The sequence below is a fragment of the Ciconia boyciana genome, chromosome 8 (genome assembly GCF_034638445.1).
Source record: "Ciconia boyciana chromosome 8, ASM3463844v1, whole genome shotgun sequence".
Classification (NCBI taxonomy): Eukaryota; Metazoa; Chordata; class Aves; order Ciconiiformes; family Ciconiidae; genus Ciconia; species Ciconia boyciana.
Window position 1 is genome coordinate 1,036,323 of NC_132941.1, and position 18,604 is coordinate 1,054,926.

The 18,604-nt window shown below is 41.6% G+C and overlaps 2 protein-coding genes across 3 annotated transcripts in view; one reads left to right on the forward strand and one right to left on the reverse strand.

Moving 5' to 3' along the window:
• Positions 1–8,156, reverse strand: part of SPG11 (SPG11 vesicle trafficking associated, spatacsin) — a 36,443-nt gene extending 28,287 nt beyond the window's left edge. Inside the window, exons 1-9 of the mRNA XM_072871745.1 lie at positions 7,894–8,156; positions 6,644–6,828; positions 5,621–5,848; positions 4,628–4,826; positions 3,921–4,058; positions 2,712–3,175; positions 2,310–2,455; positions 1,103–1,235; positions 576–731 (exon numbers count right to left, since the gene is read on the reverse strand). Coding sequence (XP_072727846.1) covers positions 576–731; positions 1,103–1,235; positions 2,310–2,455; positions 2,712–3,175; positions 3,921–4,058; positions 4,628–4,826; positions 5,621–5,848; positions 6,644–6,828; positions 7,894–8,156 — 1,912 coding nt within the window. The remainder of the gene's footprint in view (positions 1–575; positions 732–1,102; positions 1,236–2,309; positions 2,456–2,711; positions 3,176–3,920; positions 4,059–4,627; positions 4,827–5,620; positions 5,849–6,643; positions 6,829–7,893) is intronic.
• Positions 8,157–8,870: 714 nt separating this feature from the next.
• Positions 8,871–18,397, forward strand: CIAO2A (cytosolic iron-sulfur assembly component 2A). 2 transcript variants are annotated; one of them, XM_072871131.1, is made up of 5 exons: positions 8,871–9,093; positions 12,761–12,925; positions 14,694–14,743; positions 17,119–17,164; positions 18,254–18,397. In XM_072871131.1, exons 1-5 carry the CDS (start codon positions 8,967–8,969, stop codon positions 18,349–18,351), a joined length of 486 nt encoding a protein of 161 aa, XP_072727232.1. In that variant the 5' UTR covers positions 8,871–8,966; the 3' UTR covers positions 18,352–18,397. The 2 variants fall into 2 exon arrangements, with proteins under 2 accessions (XP_072727232.1, XP_072727234.1); XM_072871133.1 differs by lacking the exon at positions 14,694–14,743.
• Positions 18,398–18,604: the final 207 nt, after the last annotated feature.

Below are 18,604 nucleotides of genomic sequence, written 5' to 3' on the forward strand. Positions count from 1 at the left end.
CCCCACCAGACACTGCTTCCTGCTTCTGTGCCACCCCTCGGGTTATACCGGGATGTGTGACTGTGTTGCCACACAGTAAATCGGACTGGGAAGTGCTCCAGATAAAAAATAACCTGGTAGGCTATTTTTTCAGCTGTATCAGTTTCTTAAACTAGCCTATTCTATTCCACAGCCACAGAAATATTTGTGCCAGAATATTTCAAGCGGCGGCACTGAGGAAAGAATAGGCAGCTGAGGGCTAAACTCAAGCCATTAACTGCACTACCATCAAGTATCCACCAGTAGCCTGAAAGTCCCATCCTGCCATTCTTACACATCCCAAAATGATCCTGTTGACAGTATCCTGTCTGATCTGAGAGCCTGATCATAGTCGTTCGGGCTAACACAGATACTGTATTCAGATTAATTTCTCATGTTTCCCCTTAAATAACATCTTTCATTCACTTAACTCTAGCACTTTTTTTTTGTTAATTCTAGGCAAATTTAGGCCTTTAATTAAAAAAATTAGTTGTTCTTACTTACCTAAACAATGACACAGTATGTTACTACACATGACTCAAATTTAGTAATCTTACCCTCTGTGTGCACAAAAATTTCTTCAAGTTGCTTGCTAAGGAAAGTCAATGTGAGGTTTAGCAGCTGCTCAGAAAAGTGTTTACTGTGAGGCTCCATATCATTTTCTTTGATTGCTGAGCAAAGCAAGTTTAAAGCTGGCCTCAGCTCTTCCAAATCTGCAATATTTACATAAAAAGTTAAAACATCTGCATTCTACCATATGACTAATCACATAAATTTAAAATTTAAGTTAAAAGTCATAAAGGTATGCTACAAAACTCTTCTAAAATGTGTCAAACAATATATGTAATATGTTTTGCCTTCACATCAAAATGCTTAGAATATGTATGCCAATATCAGAACACAACAAAAAACCCCACACATTATGCACCATTTCTCTCTTATTTTCCAGAAGTAGAGAAGTTGCAATATAGCATCATCCAAATATACAAGAGCACAGGCAATTTGATCTGTTTTTACAAACAGAGCCATAAATAGAAAGACAATGAAATTTAAACCTCCGCATAGCTGAAAGTATTTTACTTACTTTTCAGGTAAGTCTGGGATGCGCTATCAGTAGACTGTTCAGGTGCAGAGCAGAGTGCAGACAGATTGAAAAGACTTTCTTTGCTTTTTAAAAATAAGTCTACTGTGTCTAGTTGACGATTTTCCAAACCTGCCTAGACAAACGTGCAGTAGAACAATTATGCATGTATTCTAAAAATATATATTGTACGCTTACTGCTAGTATTTTTACTTCATACTCGGTGACAAAGTATACATGCAGAAAAAAAGAAGACATGTAAGCTATGTGTGCAACACCTGTAGCCTGAAATAACAAGGTGACCTGTTCAATACCTGCCATGCTCCTTTTAATAGGCTTTGCAGAAACCCTGCCCCGTATCTTCAGAGACAAAATGTTAATTCAGCAATTTATTACAGAGTTTGATTTGGGATATAAAGTAAGTACTGTAAGAATCAGGACTTCGAATAAGTTTACAGCAACTGAAAACTGCTGTGACCCTCACCCCCATCAATTCACTTTCCATCACACCCTTCAAATAAAACCAAAAGAACCCTACCAAAAGTCTTCATCTGAGCTCCCTCCCTCCAAACACAACTGGAAACATAGACTGTCGGTGTACTGAATGATGGTGTGGACAGACTGTTGCAGAGTCGCAGACTTCTGGAACAGTATTTTTTTTAAAGGACCTCTGTCATCTAAAAGTAGAACTAGAGCACTGGAAAACTGCAGAGACACAAGCGGATTTGTTTTGTGGTCTGGTACATTAAAAATATTTTATCACATATTGTTAAGGGATACCAAGGAACATTTGGTAGCTTTAAGTTCTCCTCTAGGCTTTACAAGAGTAGTCTGATAAAAACAAAAATCTAGTTCCAAGGATTTATTTTAATATTTGACATTTTGCAAGAGGACAAAAAACTGCTGCAGAAATTGGCAAAAATGCTTTTGGGTCCAATTAAGAGGGATTTTTGAACACTGCTTAGTTTAAAAAAAATTTTTTTTTTAATGTGCATTAACTTTGTTGCTGTATTTCTTCTTTTGGGCTACTCATCTGGGTTACTCGTTTTTTTAATTGTTTATTTAATAACTAAACCAGCACTTTTTGCCCCTAGGTTACTGAGGCATACTTTTAATTGAGTCTAAAACCACCACTAACATTGCTAAACTGCATTCATTACTTTAAAGAAATATTTTTGTTATCTGTAAGACATGAAACAGATTTCTTTACCTCTAGCGCATGTATTGGAATTGAACATCGTTCCCATCCATTGAGATGACAAACAGAATCTACGACTCCAGCACTGCCATAGATCATCAATCTATTCAAAAACTCTTCTTGAGTTAAACCAAACAGAACTAAGGAGAGACCATGTTCTAAATAAAAGAATCAAACCATAATTAAAAATATATAAGCAAGTTGCTACACACCAACATTTCTATCTACTGCCTCTCTTCCAAAATGATGATGCAAAGCTGCAGTGGCTCCATTTGGATTTCACCTCGGCAAGAATGCATTAGAAATTAGCCAACAGCAGCAGGCAGACAGGAAAGAGCAGCACTACAGGAAAAAAAAAACAAAAGCTTTTATCAGAAGGCTACATCAGAACAGTTATATAAAAAACCTCCTCACCTGTGAGAAGTAGACATAATGGCACCTCTTCACTGCAATCCACATAAACACTATTTTTGCCAAAGTGGTAATACGTCACATCTTGTGACTCAAAATCCCAGAGAGCAAGAGTCAATCCTTTGTCATTTGTTAATACTACAAACAGGGCTTTAACGCCAGTTACCAATTTACACTCCAGTTTCACCACTTCTTGTGGTGCTTCTATGGGGATTTGTTTCCATTGCTGTCTTGCATCGCTGAGGTTTGTACCATCGCTTTGTAACGGTTTGGAAAGGGCCCACGTAACAGCCCGTGGAACAAAAGCCACCATCTTCTCGGAATTTTCATAGATTTCAGGATCATGATCTTCAACATGGGTAAAAAACTGATACCAAGGTAAATTCAAGTCATTCACCAAATCTGGAGAACCTGGTCTTCTTCTCCTTACTGTATCACATAGTGAGGATAAGTGTGCCTTCCAGGACCTGGGGTGAAGAACGAAGTTACCCATAATACCACCAGGCACTACTCCAACAACAATGCAGATAAATACATTTTTAAAGTTTCCTCAGTTAAATAATATGTGTTTTAAGCTTATAGATTACATCCAGCATCTTGCATTTTAACCTTAACATGTCCTGTTTATTTCTATTTAAATACTGTTTGCAGCCAAGGTGAATGATCACAGCTGCATTAGCTGACAACGTCGATGAAGCTGAGCATTTTTAGTAGAAAACTTTGTTTTCCTCACAGAAAACACTCCCATCAATAAAAAAAAAAGTTGAATGAAATTAATTCTAGAATTGAGTATTTATTACATCAAGTTATAATTAACATATTTTATTAGTATTAATACCTCTAATACTAAGGGTCACAACACAGTTAAAATATTTTACATGAGCACAAAATATTTTGAAGTCCGCATGCACTCATCTGTGCTAAACACACAACAAACTGTAAAGTACTTGGAATACAAAAATCTGTCAATACTGGATCAAACTAAAGGTAACACCCTAAACAGTAATTACTATTTGGAAGCTGTTTGATGACACACGTAAAGTTGTCTCGGCCCATTTCCTAACATCATCCTAACATTCAAAAGATTTAAAGCAGAATGAGCTGATTTTACTTGCCACAACTACAACTAAAAAAAAAATTCAGCAGTTTATTAATCAATTATCTAAAGGAGGCAAAAACCAGCTTGGTTTAGAAAGTATTTTCATTATGTACCTGTCTGTGCGGAAAGGCAATGACAAAAGCTCCATGCTATAGTCAGAACTAGCAAGGTCATCCTCATCAAGTCCTTCAGGAGGCTTCACCGGGAGATTTTCAGAATCTCTCTTACAGAGCAAATGCCCAGGGAACTGTCTGCAAAGAAATAAATACTAAATTTCACCTCCCTCAGATGATTTAACATTTTTTTTCCTTCATGTTTAACTCCTCCAGGAGCTATCAGTGAAGCAGTTTTCTCTCAGATTAACAGCATTCACAAAAAGGTATCCAGGTAAGCCATCAAAAGCCAATGCTATTTCCTCTAAGGTGGACAACACCTCTAAATTACAACCTAGTCCTAATTTATCAAGCAAAATCAGTAAAGCTGTATGAGAATAGTTTAACAATCCCATGCCCTACAGTATTTCTAAAAGGTGCTACCAACCACCACTGGCACTAATTGACAGCACGTATCCTAACCTTCCTAGAAAAAATATAATAAAGTCCAATACAAAGTTTTTCTATTTGTTAAAGTGACAGAGCATAAATTGGAGCAAATAATAATGGGCAATCTTTAAACAAATATGAAATTTCTGCTCTATCACAGAGCCAGAACTCAAAGTAAAAAGCTGACAGCATCTCAACTATTACAGGACCAAGATGAGGCACTTTTTAATGTTAGTTGTACTCAAAACTTTCATTTAAGAATTCTGCTCCAAACATACCTGAAGTACATGTTCAGATCCACAGAGATGGCATAGCTGGCAGAACTGATGATCACAGCGACACTGAGATCATGCGACACTTTCATCGCCGTGAGTGGCGATGTGATGGTTGGACTCCTGTCCTCATCCTGCGTGTCTCCCTGGCAGAGTGCTACATTGACGTTTGCTAGATTTGTACCATCGAAAGAGTCAAATATGTCTTTAAACAGTGTCAAGGAAAACACCAGGCCTCAGATTGTCCAACAAACAAGAAATTACATAGAAGGGGAAGATGGTGAATTTCTGTTAACTTTGTGGTCCAAGCCAATCTCTGCACATTGAGAATTGTTTGTTTTACAAGAGCATTCCAAGCTCAGCTAGGATTAGAAGGGAATTGTGCCAGGTGCTATACAAACACGCAACTTCTGCCATCTCAAAGGAGTTAATTTATACTTAGAAGTGAACTGGGACAAATATATATTGGCAGTTATATAATTAGGAAGAAAAAGTAACCTGACTTTATTGCATTTTTTACATACGTGTCAGAAAAAATTGACAAAGAATAGCTTAAAGTTGAGCAGCTTGTGGAACAGTCTGACAGGTCTGAGCTCCTGTTCATTAGAACACAAAAGACAGTTATCTGGTTTCCAAGCTGTGATTCCCTGCATATCTGTAGATAATTTCTAAAGGTTCTAATTAAGAAAATAAAGTCTAGTGACAGTAGAGGTAAGCCTGTTATACGCAGATCCACATATCAAAAACAGTGAAAACCATTACTCCAGCATGAAACAGATTTCCAGTGGCATGTTGAGAAACTACCTTTGATACATGACTACGGCATTTTTTACTACATTAACTAGCACTTCGCTACACAACCCCTTTATTGAAAGCATCTTCAAAACAGACGCTTGAATGTCTTTCAAGAAATTTCTGCTTAACCCCGACAGAAAAGAAAAATTACTTTGTTCTTCCAGATCATTTACACTGAGAGCTAGCCTCTACTGCAAAGGATACAAATCCAGCCCGAACTATCTAACAGAAACAGGATCCCCCTGCAGAAGTGTGCATCTGTTATTCTTTCCAAAACTTGCGGAGGCAAATCAAGGGTAAAGCAGTCACATGTCTCTAAGGGTGAGTCTTTTCCAGGAAAGGTGAGATGCACAACAATAAACTTATTGAGCAGAAGTATGCATTTGTTGTTTTCAAAAGACAGTATCCTCAAAGAGAAAATTGAAGACAGACCTGTAAATTTAAAGATATTTTAGGATTATAGCAATCTGGTACTTTTGATTTCTAAAGATATCTCAAGAAAATTACAGCGCAAATTCATTGCCTCTGCTACCACCTTAATAAAAGCTGGGATTGAGGGGGGGCTGTTTTGTTTTAAATCTCACTTTCTATGTCAGGAGCACTAATTTTAGAACAGTTTCCTAAACCAGTGCAGGCTTTTTAAGTGGACAATACTATGAAGAACACAAAAAATCATCACAAAATAGTATTTCAGTCAGGGCTGAAAATAAAAACTACAATCTTTGGCAATAAAAATACTTTAGCAATGGAGACTGTTTAAGAACATGTAACACATCAAAGGCCTAGGTCCTGGAAAGACCGTGTGTTCTAACTGTACACTGCATTTGCTAATCATAGAACACAAGGTTAAACACATAATTGGTCTTTGCAGGATTAGTGAGGAGCCCTATCTCTACGTTTTCCATCAGTTCCAATACTAAAGGGAAAGGTTGAGATAGCAGGGTTGCATGAATATGTTTCATTAAAAGTTTATTTTTAACTTCGTATCATCTGAACACCTTACCCTACAACAGTTTAATTCCCTCTAACAATGTCATCTTTGAATACAGAAATGTCACTATTATTTTTCAAGTTCATTAATATTGCTACCGATCACTTTAAATCAGTGTGAAAGTATTTGACATTTCCCTAGCGTTCAATCCTACTGCCTCAACTTGTTTCACTAGGTGAAGCAGAATTAGACCTATAATAATTTCAAATATGGAATACACATTGAAATTTACTCACTAATGTTTTTAACTTCAAGGAGCTTTTTAAGTGTATCTTCCTTACAACTGTGCAGGGAAATTGGGTTGTATTTTCCATCTTCTATAGTGAATTCATAGACAAACAGTTCATGACTTTTACTAAGAGCCAGTATTTTTGTCTTGTCTGCTTGCAGATGATCATCTTCTGTATTCTCCCACATGAAGCTGAAGATACAACATTCAGTATGTTTATTGACCTTATTCTCTTTCCACATTTCATACACTGAACAGTTCTGGAAGTGTGCTAATGATGGACAGTAAAATTTTAATCTTTTGCAGTAAAGATTCTGCTGCCGCCCCCTCCCCTCCCAATACTAGAACATATTTCACCCCTAGCAGAGACTGCAATGCAAGACAGCGCTTGAGGAATCCCTACTTCTCTTCCTCTCAAGAATACAGGGGTTTTCTATCCTTGTGTGTTTCTTTCCTTTAGCCATCCGTGACACGTGCCACGGCAGTGATGCTCTACTTCAGAACTTCTTTCAGGAGGAGGAAAACCAGCACTGCCAGCTAGGGAGAAGCAGAGCATATTGCCTATTTCTATATGTTTTGCCTCCCCGTTGCTGGGGCTGAGAAACTCTTCAGGTGTCTGTCTCCACACCTGCTCTCGTATGGAGAGGGGAGCAGGCAGAGAGGAAACAGGTAGGCAGCCACTTAGCATGGTGCAGAGCAAAACACGAGACTGGAGCACCGTAACCGTGTTGGTATTGCTTGACACTACAGACTTTTAGAAATGCAGTGTGACTGTGGTTTTCACTCAGCATTAAAAGCTACTAAAGCAGATTAAGAACATGTGCGTGACACTCAGCGATCACATGACAAGAGCTTGCCCCTGACCAGCAGACAAGGAAGCCAAGCTGTCAGGGCACTGTGAAATTTTAAGCCAGCAACTCAACAAAACCAGGCGAATTTTCTTCCTTTTTTTTGTTTTTTTGTTTTTTTGATCTACTGTAACGAATACACCCACAACTACACAAATAAGTAAATATAAGTGAAAGTCGCCTCCAGCAACGGGATTTTAAGTGGAGAGCATCCCACTTCGAGGCAGGGTTTGAAAGTCCCCCTCAGTCTCCTGCAGCTTTCAGGGCCTGCCCTCGCCTGTGCAGGGCTGCTCCCTTTCGGAAGGCGCCCTCAGCCCTTGGGGTCCACCCGCCGCCTCTCACCACAGCAGAGCGACGCCGGGGGACCCCTCCCGGCCTCCCCTTCCCCTGCTCGCCCCCTGCCACTTACTCAGCCCAGGCTCCCGGGAGGACGCTGCCCCGGGCCCGGACGCCTCCGCTCGGCACCAGGGAATCCAGGTAGATCCCACCAGGGACCAGGAGGCTGCCCAGAGCGTCCTGGCCCCTGCTCAGCCGGACCCAGGCTGCGTCCCGCAGGGAGCCCTGCGCCTCCCCCGAGAGGGGCGACAGCAGTACGCGCAGCTCCCTCTTCGCCCCCTCCATCCTCCTCAGGGAGGGCCGCCACCCCCGGCCTACCGGCCGGCCCGCCGCCATCTTGGACGGGGCAGCCCTTTCTTCCGGTCAGCTGACAGCGCTGACCAGTGCCGTAGCGCGACTACAACTCCCAGCAGGCACCGCGGCCCAGCTCCGGCCGGCGGGGGGGCAATGCGCGCTGGGAGCTGTAGTCTTCGTGAGGGCCGGCGGGCGGGGACCGGGCTGCCGCCACCGTCGCTCCCTGCGGGCGGTGAGATCAAGGTAGGCGACTGCCTCTGGGGACCTTTATATTCCTCACAGCACCTGGGGACGCGGTTCTGGGCACAGCTGAGCCGTCTGAAGAAGCTCGAAACCTGCAGCAAACCTACCCCTAATTCCCATTATCCAAGCCGTGCCTCTTCCTACTAAATCTTGCAGCTCTAGCTTGGAAAGTAAATCATGACGGCTCCCTCCCCCGTGCTACTTTAGAAGCTGAGTTGCTACCGTTATTTGGAAAGTGCGCCGTTTCCTTGGGCAAAGCCCGGCAGACCGGCGGTGTTTCTGCGTGGGCGGGCGGGCCTGCCGGCGCCATGGCAGCTCCACAGAGCCAAGGCACAGCCGACCGCGCTGCCCGGGGTTGCTGAGCCCCCTCGGGTAGCTCGCTGAGACCCCCCGGGAACAGCCACCCACCCCCCGCAGCAGCAAAATCCCGCCAATGCTGAGGGACCGACTAACCACACCCCCGCCCCGCCCCTGGGCGGAGCATCCATAACACGACCCCGCCCCCAGGCCTGGCCTCCTGTCCCCGCCCCGTGAGGAACTTCCCGGTGGCGGCGACTGGACGGTGGCCGAGAGGGTCCGGTTCGCTCTCTCCCATGGCGGAGCGGGAGGATGTCGCTGGTGTTGGGGTTGCTGTCGCACACGCTGAACAGGGTGCTGTGGTACTCCGGGCTGCGTAGGGGCTGCCATGCCCCCCGGAACCAGGCCATGGAGCAGGACAAGGCGCTCGAGGTTTACGGTGACTGGCATGGGACTGTTGGGGACAAGGGTCGTCCCTCGGGGAGGCCTGGGGTGAGGGGCCGTGGGGCGAGGGTCGTGAGGGGCCTGCGAGGGGCTGTGGAGCGGGGCTGTGAGGGAGCGTGGGGCAGGGGCCGCGGGGGTCTGTGAGGGGCCGCGGGGCGGGGGTTGTGAGGGGCGCTGGGGGCCGTTGGTGCTGTGCCCTTGGGGGGGTGTGAGGTGGGGGAAGCCAGGCCCTGCCCAGCCCTTGTGGGGGGCCGGATCGGTGTCCTGGGCTTGAGTGTGTGGTCCCTGAGGGGCTGGAGCGAGGGTGGCTGCTCTTGCTGTGGGGCAGGAAGGAAGTTTATTTGGCTTACTTGAGAATTGGAATCGCTGCCAGGGATGTGGGGCGGGGAGGGGTTACCCTTTGGGTGCTGGAGAGGCCAGGAAGCGTTAAGGGAAGGTTGAGGGCCTGTCTTGGGTGCCTGCTAGCTTTCCCCAGCCACATGGCCAGCCCCAGGCTGTGTGTGGAGATGGGGTGGATGCTGTGACCTTGGGATGGAGCGTGTGCCACGGTCACTGTTAGGGTCCCGAGCAAGGAGTGCGCTGAGAGAACTCTTCATGCCCTGCTTGACTGGTGGGTGATGCTGCTGCTTCCCAGCTCCCGAGCTGTGGGAAAGGGGCTGGACTGCTGCTGGGCTTGCCCGGTCCCTGCGTTGGGGGGAGTTACCTTAGCGTTTCATCACCTTAGACAGAAGAGGAGCTGGACACACCTGGAAAGGCAAGTAATTCCAGAAAGGTCAGCCAGATAGTCCAGCGAAATGGAGATTTCTGTTACTGAATGACTGAGTTTTTTGTAAAATATGGAGAGATTTCACCTCTGACAATGCTGCACGTAGGACCTTAGAGGATTCCAAAAACATTGCCAAGCTTCAAGGCTTTATTGTGTAGACAGTTAGGAGTAGTGTGAGGATTTTATGCAGCACTGTACACAGTTTTATCTAAAAAGAATAAAAGCTTGACGTTGTCAAACAATGTCAAACAAACTCAATTTTAAAACTTGAGTGATGTTTAAATATAGGTACTTTAAAACATCAGTGGTCCTAAGTAATAACTTAGGTAATGAACCTTAAGCATGTAAGTAGTCCTGTTGATTGCAGTTCATCCATAGGGTTATGCTTGTGCATGATCTTTGCAGAATTAAAGTATCTGTCTGTGTAAAATTTAGATTTAAAAGACCAGAGACATCTGTGAAATACCACTGAACTAAATCAGCTTCAGTGTTCCTCTCACTGCTTGGTGAAGTAATTGATTTCTTCTTTAAGTGGGCCTTTTCACATAGAAAGAGGATAACATTTAAAAATAGGGAAAGAAATGTGACAAATTGCAAGGAAATGTGTATGTGAAGATAATTCTGTTGTATGTATATATGGAAGTAATTTCAGTTGGACTAGATGATTGTTGTAGGTCCCTTCCAACTGAACTGTTCTATTCTTGTGGATAAAACATCAAAAGTCATTTCAGTGAGAATTCCCCTGCTTCAAATCAAATAGGGTTAGATGTTGCAGGATCAAAAACATTTTCTTTAAGTAGTCTTTCTGTTTTCATTGAGGTGGTTTGTTTGGCTAGACTTCTGTAGTTGTCTAAGACTTTAAGCAAAAAGTGATACTAGAGACAGAACAATGGAAAAAAGGTGAAAACACTTTTTAGCCATCTGACAAATGGGACTATTAAATCTGTTTGCTGGAAAACATTCTAATAAAGCTAGACAGTTTGCTTGCATGTTACCATCATGATCCCCAGTGTAATTGAGGGGACAGTTGTCAATTCATTGGGAACACAGAACAAATAGCCTTGTGGCATCTACTGCGTCTTCTAGATTTGTAATTCAGCAGCATCACATCCTTGTGATGTAGACAGAGAAACAGAGGCTAGGGGCTTCAGAATGATTCAAGCAATTGTCTGCTTCCCTGGGAATTAGGGAATGGGGCGAAGTTCTCTTATTCATCCCAAATTTTGTTTTATGGTATGAGTGATGACAACTTACTTTGGACAACAAGTGTTTCCCAGCCCTGCTGAAAGGATTACCTAGGTTCTGAGAGCAATTTGAGTAGCCTTTGCAGGAGGGTGAGAGGTTCTGAGAAGGTGAGGGGAGTACCAGGAGTGAAATCTTATACAGCTGTACAAATGTAAGTCTTTTTCTCCCTCACCGGTCAGAGACTTTAGGGTATGCCTGCATGGATGGAGTCCAGACAGACATGACCTACCGTCCCTCCCCACTGGCTGCTTCCTTCCTTTCTGCCTGGAAATAATATAGCAATATGAGTGCCGTGTTGTACTATGCCTGTGATGCCTGCAGAGAGGCTGGGCTTATCAGCTTAATGTCAGGAGGACACTGAAAGCAGCTTTGCAGCTCTCAAGTTAAGGGCTGGGCAGGTCTGTCTGTACCTGAAGACAGACTGAAGTAATTTGCTGTAGTGAAGGCTGGCGTCACGTGCGCTTTCGCAATACAGTTAGCTATTGTAGTAGAGCTATTGATAGGGCTACACTAAAAAGAAAATCACTACAGCTGGCTAAAAATACATCTTCTTTTTTTTTAACCTGTTTTTTTTTTAAAGTGATCTTAACCTGTATCCCTTTAGTTACCTTATTTATACCAGAAATGCTTGTAATTGGGGCAAACAACTGCATACAAGGCAGCAGCGAGTGAGGGACAGCTGGGAACTTCCTAGGTTTGGCCTCCACTGTCAAAATTAGTGTCTCTTCAAGTTATGCCGTGTACATGGCACAGATGTCAATAGGCTAGAGATCTCCTTGCCTTTCCTTCTATGCTACGTCACTCAGCAAATACATTGAAATGCAGAGACTTATTTTTTCAGGCTCTTAGGAAATTTACTGAATTTGTATACTCTCTTGTGCATTATCTTTTGGTGCCCTGTAAGCAAGTATTGTAGCTTTTGCATATTACTTTAAAACCTTTTGCTCTATGGAAAAAGCAACAATGAATGTAATTCTATTTCATTGTGTGATGAAACCTCCTTAAACTAATCCAGAACACGTTGCTTCTATCAAAGGCAATGCTGCTTATCATTTTCTGTACAGGTATATTAAAACTAGTTGATCTCCACATTTTACAAGCTAAGGAAGTGACCATTGATACAGATAAATATGGATTAGTGCATTATTTTTATATTGGCTTTCCTTAAGATGGCTTCAAAATCTTATCTGTGAGGCCCGGGCTGGGAAGTGGAGAGAAGATGAGAAGGAAATCTGGCTTGTCTTGTTAATAAGTTAGATTTTGAAAAACCTGAAAGGCAAGCAAACCTGTCTGAAATACTACATCTACATCTATCTTTTCGATAGGCTAATATTAAATGACCTGTAGTTCCGAAGGTAATACATATCCTTTAATAGGCATGTTTTGATTTCTATTTATTATAATGGGATTGTAAAAATAATAGCAGGTTTAGAACTGGAATGTAAAAAACATGTGCACAGTGAACAATAAATGCCTTAATTTGCTCAGTTCTGAAGCAATTTGTGAGATAATGTATCACTGATATTTACAGCTCTGCCTTTTCTGAAGAGGAACAAAGTAAACAATGCTGGGAAGATGGTTTCTAATAAAAGTACTTTTTATTAAATTCAGGAACGCTGCTTTATTGTTGGTCACTTGTCTTCTGCTTTAGATATAATCCGTACTATCCGGGACCCGGAGAAACCTAATACTTTAGAAGAACTGGAAGTGGTAACGGAAAGCTGTGTTGAAGTGCATGAGATAGGTGAAGATGAATATCTGGTTATCATCAGGTTTACACCAACAGTACCTCATTGCTCTTTGGCTACTCTCATTGGTAAGATTTCTGTTTCATCAAATCTGTAACAATGAGCGTAATGTTAATTTTAGGTTGTCTGAATAACATCAGTCTTAGTTAAAATTCAGTATTGCTTTGCCAGCAGTTTGGCCAGGAATTTCATCTTGAGAACCCTACTAGCAAAGCAAACAAACAAAAACCAGAGGAAATGTGGGGAAATCCATCTGTTCTTATCAAGTTAGGGAAACTCTTCAAAGAGAAACTCTCAAAAATCTGCTGGGAAGTGGTACAGAGTTCCTTCTTTATATTGTCCAAATTATTTTAGTAATGTTAAATTGAAAATTTGTCAGCTCTTAAATTTAAAAAAATGTTAAAACTTTATGATTGTCTCCATCTTTCCCTTACCTTATGGGCTGTTCTCCCTTCCCCCATATGTACAAAAAACCCCACATGCAATCCAAGAGTACCAAAAAAAGGTCTGAACTGTTAGGAGTTTGAAAGCAATTAAGTTGAATGAGAATCTACACTGGCTTATTTTGTGGGTTTGTTCCCCCCCCCCCTTTATTATTTGTGGTGAGATCACATCTGAAAAATCACATCTGAGATCTCTGAAATTATTTGTTTAAATGTACCAAGGTTAGCAACTCTTACCATTATATATCAATACTAAGATTTCTCAGTCTGTTTTAAATATTTAAGGGAAAATAAGTCTTTAATTTAATGAAGAAGTACATGTATTTATGCCCAAATAAACCTTTGCAGCTTTATGTAGAAAGTAAAGTATAGATAGTAAAGCATTAGCATGCCAAACAGTAATAACGTTTTTATAGTTTGACCCTCTTAGGAATGTCAGTGGGTTAAGGCTCAGACCTGTGGATCAATGATGTACATGTCAAACCTTAAACTTCATGCTAATCATGTTCTCAGCACTGAAATGTCAGCCAGGTCTTTGATGTCTGTTTGATTGTGCAGTCGTTATCGGTATTGTGTGACCGCTGAAGCACAGTTCCTCATGCTGTTACAGGAAAGGGTTATGGTAACTGTTTTAAAGAGTTGGGTAGCATATGTAAGAATGTAGGCAGTAAACAGATTTTTTTTTTTCCCAAACTTCCTTATCTGTACAGAGTACTCTAAGGTGGTAGTTCTTTTCGGGAATATTTTCTATTGCTGTTACCACTGGCTCAGCCTGAGGACAAACTGGGGCTGCAATATGGCTTTGTCTTTGCGTAGCTCATCGCAAAGCCAGGCTTTGTGGGGAAACTGCAATGGGCTGGTGGTAGGGGTGTCTCCAAGCTTGGATCTCGCTCCCAAAGATGAACCACAACACTCCTCTGCTCAGTCTGTACGTTAGACATTAAATAGTGAAGTTACGAGCTTGAATTGCTCCCCAGTCATTGCAGGCTTGTGTTCTTCAAGCAATTTATGTTGGATTTTTTGAACAAATGTTTGAAAACAAAACAAGCATTCTTCTCAGTACAGATGCAGCCACAGTGACAGCTGGGGAGCTCTATCAAAAATATAGAAGAAAGCTGGAAATGGAGGACTTTGTATTTAGTGTTTCTAGGAGGTGTTTAGAGACCAGAGACCTCCTAAGCTTGTAAGGCAGGTATGAGCTTAACTGAGAAGCTATGTCCAAAGGATCAAGCCACAAATTATTTAGTCTCCTCTGTGGCTTGTGCTGCTCAGAATACAAAAGGAGAAGGTCAATTATACTGCTAGGTTTTGATTGTTAAATATGGATTCTCTGAAAATGCACCTCAAACCTTGAATTTTACAAGAAAATCTCTTATCTGTTCTGTTTAAACAGGCCTTTGTTTAAGAATAAAACTTCAGAGATGTTTGCCTTTTAGACATAAGGTAAAGTATCTGTTCTGGAACTTGCTTTAAACTACATGAATGTATACCAAGTTCTCTTTAAAAGAGTGTATGCTGCAGTATCAAGTAACTTGCAAGCTGTGATGAAGGATGGGGTCTCTTTAAATCTTGTTTGCCTATGGAGCGAGTGATGTTGCAGTACAGTGTAGCACATGGAGGGATTTGCGAATAACTGTGGTTCTTCCTTTCCTTTACAAAAGACCATTTATTGCTGCACTTCTGAAATACACCCTGTTTCAAGGGATTTCCTCACCAGCTGTCATTCGGGTTCTTGCTTGGCGGAAGAGAGGGTGTTTTCAAATCCAGTGTTACAAAGAATCTAAATCATACTTTTGCCTTGGGGAAAATGAATTTGGCCTTCTGCAATATTTCAATCTACCTAAGCATCATAAATATAAAATATTAATAGTAACTGTCTCTGCTGTACCATTTGGAATATTTGAGAGTTGTCTCCAGTGGACCAACTCTCTGTGAGCGAGCCCTGAAAGCAAGAGAACTACTCTGTTGTCAGATAGAAACCAGTTCAGGGGAGTTCCACTACTTTATGTAGGCATCATCTAGGAAGTGAAAACCTCAGAACAGGTTCATTAGCGTTTAGAAGAACTGTAGAATTCAAAACTGGAACTGCATTGGGGAATCTCTTTATGACCTGTGTCTTAGGAACTGTTGCATAGATGGCATACGGGCCTGAGCCTGGTCAATATACTGTACCTAACAGAGGCTAGCCCTGGCTATGCTGCTGGAGTGTAAGAAACTATATAGGAAATGGGGGGTTAATACATCCTTAAAGAAAGTTGTTTGGGTCTTAGCAGGAACTAAGAGTAGACCTTTAATGACAAACATAGCTTTTTATAGACCTTTAGAAACTTGCCTGAAATAATTTAAAGTATAAATTAGGATTTCTGGTGTTGATTTTGTTGTTGTCGTTTTGTTTTTATAGTTGCTAGCTTCATCTTTCCACTTAAACAGTGTAAAGTGGGACTTGCATTTCTAGAAAATTAGGTAGACAGTGATTTGTTATGCTGGACACATGGTAACAAATAGGTTTAGCTTCAGTGAGATAAGATAAAAGGCATAGGATTTGTTTACCTGGTTTTCCTTTGGTAAGTCAGTTTTATGAGATCTCCTTGCAGCTTGTTGTGGTTTAACCCCAGCCGGCAACGAAGCACCACACAGCTGCTCACTCACTCCCCCCTGGTGGGATGGGGGAGAGAATTGGAAGGGTAAAAGTGAGAAAACTCGTGGGTTGAGATAACGACAGTTTAATAGGGAAAGCAAAAGCTGCACACACAAGCAAAGCAAGGAATTCATTCACTGCTTCCCATCGTCAGGCCGGTGTTCAGCCATCTCCAGGAAAGCAGGGCTCCATCACGCATAACGGTGACTTGGGGAGACAAACGCCATCACTCTGAACGTCCCCTCCTTCCTTCTTCTTCCCCAGCTTTATATACTGAGCATGACACCCTGTGGTATGGAATAGCCCTTTGGGCAGTTGGGGTCAGCTGTCCCGGCTGTGCCCCCTCCCAGCTCCTTGTGCGCCTGGCAGAGCATGGGGAGCTGAAAAGTCCTTGACCAGTGCGAACGTTACTTAGCAACAACTAAACCATCAGTGTGTTATCAACACTGTTTTCAGCACAAATCCCAAACATAGCCCCATACTAGCTACTATAAAGAAAATTAACTCTGTCCCAGCCAAAACCAGTGCACAGCTCAACATGTGTGAGGGTTTTTTGCTGTTGTTTTTCCCAGGCTTGTTAAATGCATGAAGGTGATTTAGGTCTGTTTAGATTCTAGTCTTACAATCTGTTCCCACGCAGGAAATAGATACTGCATTACACTACCATTTTCAAATAGAATATCTGTGATTCTCATCACTGAGCAAAACTTATGAGGAATATCTTATTAGGAATCTCTTCCTAAGGATGTCTTTTCAAGAGCGCTTAGCTTGTGAAAGTGACACTTGCATTGCTGGTGGCTTTTAAACAAATTGTTCCTGAATTGTAGCCTGCAGAGAACTTGTTGGAAAAGTAGTGCCAATTCTCCACTCTCTTTCCAGTAGCCTAACTGCAATTACTTTTTCACAAGAGCAGTTGATATTGGTGAGGAATGAATGCCTCCACAATTTTGAAGAAAGATTATTGGGGCCTCTCTGAAATGGAAGAGGAGATTGTCTTGTGATTGTGTTGCAGTGAAGTCTAAGATCAGCTCTTGTCATCAGTCCCCTTTCATTGTCCGTGAACATGTTTAAAAGTATGAATTACATGTATTGTATGTGTATTGTACAATTTGTTTTCTTCCAGTAATGAATATATTCAGCTATTGATGTATGCATCTAACATTAATGATCTCTCCTCTAGCTGGAAATCTACATATCTGAAGGTACACATTCCACTGAAGAAGACAGTAAGTAGAGCTTATGAATGAGTGCAGCCTTAGACTGTGTGTTTGTGAGAAGTCCTTTTCTTCCCCTACCTTGCTGTCCTTTTCAGAAATGAATACACTGTTAAAGCTTTAAAATGAAACTTGTAGTTGAGGCTGTTTCAAAAGCTGTATTGGTACTGTGAACATGTGCTGCCTCTTGTTGTTGTTCTGGTTTTTTAAACAAAAAAACCCCACAGTTCTTGCAGATGTTGAGTTCTGTTTCTAACAAAATAAGTTGCAACCGTGCTGCTGAATAATTAATATGAAGAACTTCCTGACTGGTTGATCTTGCTATCTTAACATCATCATAACAAAAATATGTTTCTCAGTCAATGTTTAAAGTAAAACTTGCAGGACATCGAAATTCTTTCAGCTATAGCCAATCACTGGCTTAAAAAGCTGTTAAAGCCTTTGTCTAGGCAACGTCCCAGGCTTTTTTGTTCTTAAGCATTAGACATCTTTGTATGGGGAAGATCGGTTCTTTTGGTTAAATGATTAGAAATTGAACCTGGAGAATTTGGACTACTAATTTGTCACAAATTTCATGCTGGATTTCAAGACACGTCATTAGTGCATCTTACATTCTTTTCCTAAACTGGAAAAGTAACAAAAATGTTTGGTTTCTGATGGTTGGTTTATTGTGACTGAGCTTTCATTTGCTTTGTTCTCAATTTCCTATTAATCCTCTGTCCTTCGACTCCTGGCTCTTGAGCACCCTCATACTCTTCTTGTTGTCTCGTCCTTCTGTCCTGTCTGGCACAGCCTTCTTATTCTAGGCCATGCAACTTAAATGTCTGCCTGTACAGTGCTTTATCAGCTATTGTACACATTTCAATTTTGGATATTACGCAAATAATATCTTCCACCTAAAAAGAAAATTGAAAAGGAAGTTGACACAATGTACTGTTACTGTACAGCAGCATTTTCTCAGACTTTGAGCTGGCCATCCACTAGCTTTGGAAAATCTTCACTGCAGTATGATACCTAGCATTTGTCACGGTACTGATGCAGTATGTGTAAAGCACCACTGAAAACTGCTTCTGACTTTACTTTTCCTGTGGTGTTTTGCAGTCAACAAGCAAATCAATGACAAAGAGAGAGTAGCAGCTGCGATGGAGAATCCAAACTTGCGTGAAATTGTGGAGCAGTGTGTTACAGAGCCTGACTAGCAGCTACAATACCCACAGAGTTATCATTTTGATACATTTCTTAAAATATCTTTGTTTAAAAAAAAAAAGAAAATAATAATAATAATCAAGGCCTTGAGTTTAATACTTGAGTTCTTTTTATCTTCCATGTTTTTTAAAAGAAATTGTTTATAAGATAAATTTAAATTATGATTAATTAGTCTCTAAAATAAAGTGAAGTGTATAGCATTAAGGGTTTGTAATTTCTGGTGTCCAGAGAAATATTTTATGATTA